The 9,242-nt window shown below is 39.8% G+C and overlaps 1 protein-coding gene across 4 annotated transcripts; it reads right to left on the bottom strand.

The window, feature by feature from the left end:
• Nucleotides 1-4,567: 4,567 nt before the first annotated feature.
• LOC131307830 (uncharacterized) lies at nucleotides 4,568-8,367 on the bottom strand. Of its 4 annotated transcripts, none has more exons than XM_058334531.1 (7): nucleotides 7,220-8,367; nucleotides 6,938-7,111; nucleotides 6,385-6,423; nucleotides 6,189-6,269; nucleotides 5,986-6,105; nucleotides 5,006-5,110; nucleotides 4,568-4,911 (listed from the first exon to the last, which is right to left on the bottom strand). In XM_058334531.1, exons 1-7 carry the CDS (start codon nucleotides 8,321-8,323, stop codon nucleotides 4,852-4,854), a joined length of 1,683 nt encoding a protein of 560 aa, XP_058190514.1. In that variant the 5' UTR covers nucleotides 8,324-8,367; the 3' UTR covers nucleotides 4,568-4,851. The 4 variants fall into 4 exon arrangements, with proteins under 4 accessions (XP_058190514.1, XP_058190513.1, XP_058190515.1 ...); XM_058334533.1 differs by lacking the exon at nucleotides 4,568-4,911 and adding an exon at nucleotides 5,646-5,761 and having other exon boundaries at nucleotides 5,023-5,110; XM_058334530.1 differs by having other exon boundaries at nucleotides 4,568-5,110.
• Nucleotides 8,368-9,242: the final 875 nt, after the last annotated feature.

The following is a 9,242-nucleotide window of genomic DNA, read 5'->3' as shown; positions in this document are numbered from 1 at the left end:
GAGTGACAAAATCAGCAGCCTTAATTTAAGAAGATATGGTACTGCAAAAAATGTGGATAATGTTTGCATTTTGATGCTCTCTTTTTCTTATAATAACCTCGGGAAGCATATGCGCACATGGATTAATTTTTACAAACCAATTATCATTCTCACCGTCTCTAGCAAGGCCCCAAGTTACTAACAGCTGAAAGATCTCAAAACTTGACCGCTAAACCAACACCCCTTCGGTAATTTGTGATTTATCCTTGTGAGGCAGGGACCATTGAGGCTCTGTTCCGGAATCAAAAATAAGTCTTTATTTTTTAAGAAGTCAATTTTCAGCTCAAAAATTATGGACTTATTGAAATCTAAAAATATGCAATATGGATCTTGTTTGGAAGATCTCAATGAGATCTTTTATACGATGCAAAAAAAAATTTGAAAAAAATATTTTTCATTTACTTTATTTTTGAATTTAAAAATATAAAGTAAACTGTTTATTTTTTAAGAAGATTTCTGGAACGGGTCTGATTCACTTAATCTAACCTCATAATGTAATATATAGGCCTATAGGGTACGACGAAAGAGACATTTATGATTTTCAAGGGGAAAATAAACAAACAAACAAACAATCACTTCAATTTATGATTTTGAGTCCAGATAATTGGATGAATTGGATTTATGGTGTGAGCATGTGGACCCACTAATAAGTTTTCCAAAAAAAAAAAAAAAAAATGTAGTAATAATGAAGAGGTGAAATCTTGTTATTGCATAACAGAATTCAAAAGGTACTTTACCGTACATTTTAGCTGAAAAGGTTCGTACCAAAAGAACTGGCACAAGCATAGCCACAATTTAGGATTGAGAAATTATGTAGTGCAAGGCTCTGCAGAGTATCTGTAAAGCGTGCACGGGTCATCGATTTTGACAATAAATAGTTAAGATAGTATGATTTTTAATTATAACCAATAAAAATCATTTATTACCGGTCATAATTAATTTTTAATATAAACTATTAATTAATGAGATTGACGACGGTGTGCCGCCGTACAGGAGTGCTGTGCAGGGCCAGATCCCACAATTTATGTCATATGAAAGTCATTATTTCCATCTGAAACCAATTGCGAATCGCATTTTCAAACACACACACACAAACAAAGGAATGGGAATGTTGCCAAGCAGAACTTTGTAGAGCGGGTGCAGAACAGTCAATTTAGCCGTTCATCTTGACAATCGACGGCTCGGATCTTAACCAAGCAATGGACGATTCAAATTTGAAAATGCTCATATTCAATCAAAGTTGTCTGTACTGAAATGAACGGTCAGATCAGCTGTTCTGCATCTGCTTTGCAGAGTGCTGACAAAAAGGTGAAAATAACAAAAGTGACATGACATAAGCAAAGATATAGAAGCTCACTTGAGCTATAACATGAGCAATTTCTCTAAAAAAAAATTGCAAATAAAAGTAGCATAACATTTCCAGTGATACTGTTACTGTCCAAAACGTAACGTATCCTAGCGATAAGCGAGTGATGCGGGCATGCCAAGACCGTGTCATGGTCTAAACGGACAGGGAATCGTAGTACCTTGTTTCCGACTTCCATTGAAACGAATGCGTCACAACCCTTTAGAAAGGGCAATGAAAGTTGGTTTGATGATGCCTTACTCGTGAAAGACTTAATAATTTAGTGAATAACAACAATGAAACAAGAAATAAACTAAAGCCACTTGTATTACCGTGAATAAAGTGACAGTACATGAAAAGAAAAGAAAGGAAAAGGACGAGGACTTTCTATTATCGGAATTAAAAGTCTTTCGCGAACGGAAATGAACAAAGTGCTAAAAAGATAAAAATGCTGAGAAGCTAAAACATGGAATTTGATTGATGAGGAGTGAGGACGGTCTCGTGTTCACCACAGCATTGAGCTTCTCTGGGACCTAAAACGGTATCGGGTTCACGGCCCTTACATCACAATAGTTCTGGACCAATTGATACTGGCCCGATAACCCTGATGAAAACCTAGAAAACAACTGAGCCTCTCCTACAATGGCCCAGAACACTTGGAACCACCCATTAGCACAGGGTCTCAAGATTTTTGCCAAAACTAGGTATAAACAGATACGCTAGAAGTATACATACCTCCATTCCATTTTCTCCCACCTTGGTTCAGTAGCACTTTAACTACCCTGGATTTCGATTTAGTAACAGCCACCATGAAGTTCATCTTCATTTATTTGGCTGGAAATTAAAGCGGGGCATGGCTGGTTGGTGTAGCAGTCCCAGATGATTCAGTCAACAGAGTCGTTCTCCTTCAGCGTTCGCCAGGACCACCTTTATTAAGGTAATGAGTCGTTCTCCTTCAGGAATACAGCATTGTACTTGATCCGTCGTTGTAGATAGAGTGCATCGTTCAGAGCCTTCATCTTCATTCCAAGAAATACACGGGTTGGGTCGATAGAGTTGTATCTGTCCTACGGCAACTTCAACGTCATATCTGTTGGGATTAAACGCGAAAGCACCCAAGAACCGAGATTCGAAACACAACCACAATCACAACCAATGGAAGTACGATGAAAAGTAAAATAGAGAGAGACACGCAAGAATTACGTGGTTCGGCAAAACACGCCTACTCCACGGAGAGGATCCCGTTCTTTCACTATGAGAGAATTAGTACAAGAGAACACCCGAGTTTGAAAACCCAAACCCAACCCCTTATACACCCACTCTCACTAAGAACCCACTCTCACACCAAGTACAAGACTTGACTTACACTTGCACACACTGTTTTTCTTTTCCTCTCTGTTACCGAAAAACACTTCTCATGCCATCATATAATCAGTTAACCACCAACCAATTAACCCTTGCATTAATAACATATTACATGTTCCCATCAAGGAAGTTGGAAGGTCACACGGCAATGAAGGAAATCAGCCAACACCAGCATCTTCGGTTCCAGAGACAAAAAACCATGTGCAAGACTTTTAATTAATCTGGGATTTGAACCATCCCAACAAATCCTTAAGAGGAGTTCAGCTATCTAAACCCAAATCAAAAACACTGGAAATGATAAGGCATACCGACTAAACTATTGGCAACTGGAAAAACTATAAATGCAATCAAATAAGTATGTAACACATACAGACAGAGCGCAGAGAAATAATCGTCTGATCGCAATGAAGTGTATCAGATCCTGAAGTTATCAACTTTAAAAAGGCCCTTCAATGAAAAACTTGGTTTCTTACCAGCTAGGCCGCCACATTCTACTGCCCGTGAAATTGTAACAAGATTTAACACATACCTGTAAACTAGGTACATAAAATAGTATATGTTCTCATTTCCTAAATCCATAGAACTTATGAAAACAAAACTCAGACTTTCATATAATGTCGACGAAAACATTTAACATTTTCTTCCTCTCCCCTCCCTCAATCAATTTACAACTACTACAATTTTCAAACAAGTACCATATCATAACGAAATAAGAAGGGGAAATGGGCCATATCATCTTTTTTTGTAACTTATCAAAACGATAATATGACTTTATAGTCTTATACCATCCCTTTCAGAAGATTGCCTGGTTCAAAGCTCTTCACAGGCAATTTCTTTGGCTTCTGAGTGCTTGTTCCATGCTTTAATTTGAGAAACGCTAATCACCTGTTCCTCTTCGAACATTAGTATTCGTGATTTGTACCCGCTGACAATTTCGTATGATTCAACCCTCACACGCTTTCTTATTCTTCGGCATGGTAGGGAACAATCTAGTTTTTACAAAGACTAACAGGAGCAAGGAAAAAGGCAACAGGTGCCCATCCGAGACCCAAATCCATGATTGGCAAGATGCCAACCAAGTGGACACCCAAGAGGCCTAATTGCCCAAATAAAACAAATAAAAGTGTAGAGCCCAACACCTATAAGGCCTAAAAGCCCACATAAAACAATAAGCACAACTGGGACACAGCCCAAACACCTAAGCGGCTTAAAAGCCCAAATTAAGGGGTAAACCCAACATTAAAGCCCAAATTCCAAACCCTAACAGAACTCAAGCAGCCACCATGCCTTCCACCTGTTGTAAAAACCCGACAACCACCACTGAGCAGCCAGCCAACAGAGTCACCGCCGCCACCTCGCAAAGCCGTTAGGCGAGAAGATCGATCTAAACCCAGGGGAAGAGACCGGTGGAGACGAGCAAGCCTCTCCACGGCCCGAAGATCAACCTTGCCGTTAAGCAGAGACCGGAAACCCCAACAGGTACAACCTGCGGCCAACCATCAAGGCAGAAAAGACGAAGCCCAGGAGCAGCGAGGGCCAACAAAGAAGATGGAGAACAGCCCACATGAGATCGGAAAGGGAGAGGGAGTGTCGATATGGAAATCAGACGCCGGAGCCGACACCACCGCAAACATCCCAAGCACCGTGAACACACCATATATCACATGTCCCAAAAACGATCGGAGAAGCCACCAACAACGTAGACCACCGCATCAAATCGCCAGAGAACCAGTTGCAATTGATTCCGATATCACTCCCACACTCCCTATACTATTTGCCAAGTCATCGTGCATTACTCAGTCGCTTTAGAAAGAAATATTTACAGGAAAACTAATCTTGGATTCTACCATGAAGTTGATGTACATTATCAGATATCCAAATACTGAATAGAGTACAAAGCCAGCAAGGGTAACATTGTTTATCATAATGATGTCCGTCATAATCTAGTACCTAATGAATAATCGACAAAATTTATTCAGACATGAATAAAACCTGCCATGCAGGCATGTAAACTTTCAATATCATTTCTATGGTGAAAAAACCAATTTGATGTATAATACATGTTACAGATAAGTGGTAATGCTGAGTCTTTCGAAAACCGCTCATCTATGTGATGACTTCAAAGTGCTTGAAGGAACAATGACCAACTTCTGCCGAAATACCTGAAGAAGAAAGAAACATTAGCGGTTTAAATAAATGAGCGTTAGTTATTTCTTTCATATGAATAAGCATCGGGTTGAAAGTCAAGCAAGTTACCGCCCTGAACTGTTCCAACTCTTCTGTTAGTTCTGCCTCAATGTCCTCTGCTAGAACTTGATCATCACCAGGTAATAAGGAGTGGTCTCCAATTGGACTGAGAATCTGCAGCAGATATTCAGGTCAATACAACAATGGGTAGAGCAGTAATCAACTATCTTTGCATGCCATTAAACATCTCAAATATGAAAGTACAGGGCCTGCAGACAAGGAGCCACAATATGAAAGGAAAAGATCCCTCCAACTTCCCGTCCACCCCTAGAGTAACCTTTTCGTCTCCATCACAAGATTCAAAACACAGACTAACTTAAATGAATCGAGGTCGTCCCTTATAAGTTATAATACTATCGAAGACTCTAAAAATAAGGGAAGTACGACAAAACCAAGCTCGTTATAAAACTACATACCATCAAATATCTATCTCAATCACAAAAAGGGTAAATAAAATTCTAACGCAAGTCAAACAATTTTGAGGTAATAAAAAAACAATTTTTGTGGTTGTTTCAATGCACACTTCTTTCACTAACTAAATACAACAAAGAAAGAGATGAACATCCGTGTCCAGGGAAACTCAAAGAAATTAGTTTTAAGAAACAATAGGAATAACTTCCCGCTCTTCCTTGAGGGAAAAAGAGAGTACGTTTTCTGTGACAGAGATGATGTTTGATAAATGTTTTAGCCACTCCAACATAAGCTGCCTCTCTTAATGACAATCCAAATAGCTGAAATATCATGAAGGTGAACCAAGAATCTTCCCTAACAAAAAGCAACAGTTTGCAGAAGAATTAATATTAAGTAATGTTAGACCATAGAACATAAATGCGAATTAGCATTTTTTGGCCTCCGGTGCTTTGTAAATTATATATAAGTAAGTGATGCCCAAAAAGTCAAACTTGCATGAGCTTCATCAAATAGTTAACTTGAATACATGACCAGAACTAGGAAAATTGTCGATTGTCTAACTACACACAGAAATTTACCAGTTTGAAACCTTCTTGAGAATGTGAAAACTCCACGACTTCACTATTGCTGGACAGATACTGCTTTACTAGAGCAGAAACACGTATAATTGCACACAGGATTCTAAATTTATGCTTGACCTGAAATTATAAGAACGATAACAGTTAAAAAGGCATATAGAGACTGAACTAGGGGATTATGCTTTCAGGAGACACATTTATACCTCCTTGGTGAATCCCTGCAGAGATTGATGATCCAACATCGGAAATTTCTTTCTATGATGTCTAGCAAGCAAGGCTATTATCTGAAAACTACTGATAATCAGAAATCATCATAAGTACTATTAAGTCTATTACCTTAACCTCCGCAGCATAAGTATTATAATGCTAATATTCAGAAATCATCATAAGTACTATTACCTTAACCTCCGCAGCATCATAGCCCTGTAGATCACTATTCTGTTACAATTGAAAAAAAATGAAAATAAGAGTTCCTCTCAAGTCTTTGCTATCAGTAGAATTCACAATACATATTCTTTGGTGCTACTGCTATCTTTCACAACAGCAAAATTACCCAAATTTTGGCAACCAGAAAAATGGAAGCCTGGTACTCTTTAATATGTACCACTAATGGTTGCACATTACTAGTTTCAAAGCTCAATTATCTAAGTGTTACATATTAAGGAAATATGAGTATCAGAAACACTGCAATAATCTTAACATCAATAAAAGATTTTGAAACAACTCCCTTTACATAATACACTAATATAATATGATTTCTCTATGTAGACTGACTCCATAGATTCATATTCAAGTACATTCAGTCCTTGAATTGCTTTCACAGGTTCACCAATATCTGAATTCCATAATTTTTCCCGTTATGTCTTAACTGACTCTTAACTTCAAGATATGCAATGACAATCCTTAAATGCATACCCGAAAAGACTACGACAAAGGGATGCATATTGCATACCATGATGATACTGCAAGACTTCTTATGGTAACCCTTTTTCCCATCGAACACTCCAATATTGTGAAGTAAACAAGCAGCTTCAAGATATTCAATATCCTTGTCATCTAAGGAACAAGAAAGTTTGTTTTGACTACCACCAACTTCATTCCATTTCCTTACTCCTTCAAACATCTCCTGTCACATTAATAAAACCAACAACCAATTCCATTGTTAAATGCCTTCCATTAAACTAAAACATTACCATTTGCACATTCACAATGATTCAAAATAACCTGACAATACCTTCGCAATTCCAGCACACAGTGCAGCAGATTTCATCCTCTTCTTGTCATTAAACCTAGCCGCAAGGCGCACTACAGAACTCCACCGCAAATTTGCACTCAAATAGAAATCACCAAATACACCAGTTAGTAATTCAGCAATCACACCTTCCCCCAACGCGTACCCAGAAACCTCCATCTCCTCAATTCCCAGCATCCCGAATATCTCTTCCAATAACACAGCACCCGCCACAATAAACTCCGACCGCCTCTTCGAAAACCCCTCTATCTTAACCTTCCCTCCCACTCCCCCTCTCTCCCCACACAACTTCCCAACAACCTTCCCCAACTCCCCTCTCCTAAACTTCCAATCTAGCTTATACCCTTTCGAAAACCCCACATCACTCACCAATCTCTCACAATACCCACTATAAATCACCTCCTCAATAGCCCGAATCGTACCCGACGACCCCATAACAGTTTCAAATCCAGTTCCACCAATCTTTTCCACCAGCCCGGATTCTCTAATCACTCTCCGAATGTGCTCTCGCATTTTTCCGATTTCATTCGTCCTAACATATTCTTCCGTTAACACTACATGCCCTAATTTCAACGAATTCGCATAAAGGACTTTACCTGCTCTGCCTATCACGAACTCAGTCGATCCACCTCCGATATCTATATCAAGCACTGTTTTGTTAAACACGGGGTGGAACTGCAACACTCCTAGGTATACAAGCCTGGCCTCTTCCTCGCCTGACACGACGTCGATTTCGAGCCCCAGGGTTTGGCGGACGGTGCTGAGGAATTCGGCTCGGTTGGGGGCCTCGCGGAGGGCGGAGGTGGCGACGAGGCGGGTGTGGGAGGGGGGGACGGAGTGGGAGAGGAGGAGGTGGTGGAATTTTTTGAGGGCGGCGAGGGCGCGGTGTTGGGAGGAGGGGGAGAGGGTGGAGGAGGAGGAGGAGATGGAGCGGCCGAGGACGACGGGCTCTTTGAGGTAGAGGAGGGGGAGGAAGCGGCCAGTTGTGGGGTCGGCTCGGACGATGAGGAGTTTGAAGGAGTTGGTACCGAGGTCGGCGGCGGCGAAGAGGTTGTCGGTGGTGGCGGTTGGGAGATTTGCCGCCATGGTTTGGCTTGACTTGCACTGGTAAATTTTTTTTTATTTGGCTTTACTTGTAGCTGAACCGAAAACACGAGGTAGTTAAAACTCGCTCTTGCCAAACGCGAGACTGCACATTAATCTTTGATGTAAAATATTTTCCAGTTTTTTCCCTCGTTTGGCTGCGCAAAAATAGTGTAAAACTAGAGACCGAGCACGCGCAATGCATGTGCAAGCTGAATTTTGACAAAATTCCTTCATGTTTATTGTTGATTGATTTTTTACAAATTTTAACAAAATCAGGCTTGCACACGCATTGCGTGTGCCTCGGCCTCTAGTTATAAAAATGTCGGGTCACACCCTTAGCATTAAGTGCGCAAAGATCAATCAAATAAAATTAAAGTGGAGAATTAGGTATCCACAAACGGAACCCAACGCGCACAAACTCATATAAATAACATGCATATAGGAAAATTAATTACTAACGTGATGAGCATGTGCAAGTCGAAAATAATGTAGGAAAAAACCTATTTATCGACCGAATAGCAAGGTTATCTTAACTCACCTCCTTACCAATTTTCACGATAACTGTGTACACCTCCATCTTCAATTCTTGGTCTCTTCTTTTTTTAAAACATGTATTTTTTTTTTCACTCCAGAGTGTCAAGTATTCTTCCTAATGCAGTACTTATTAAATAAAGAAAGGGAGAATAAACAATTCCTTAAAAGAACCTTCGAAATAAAACATGTATGAGTGTTGCTATTGGTACATACAATATGTACATACAATGTACATATAGATTTTGTGGGGTTCAATTCGGGTCCCACAAAGATGATCCGAATCGCTCATTATTTTTAAAACATCTTTTTATGGAGTCCTGTAAAAAATCAGCTCAACCCGATATCGGTAAGGATTTTTTCTGAATTTGTAGGGGCGAAACTAAGC

Source organism: Rhododendron vialii, chromosome 11a (assembly GCF_030253575.1).
Source record: "Rhododendron vialii isolate Sample 1 chromosome 11a, ASM3025357v1".
Classification (NCBI taxonomy): domain Eukaryota; kingdom Viridiplantae; phylum Streptophyta; class Magnoliopsida; order Ericales; family Ericaceae; genus Rhododendron; species Rhododendron vialii.
The sequence above is the reverse complement of the archived record's forward strand: the minus strand, read 5'-3'. Positions and strand labels throughout refer to the sequence as shown.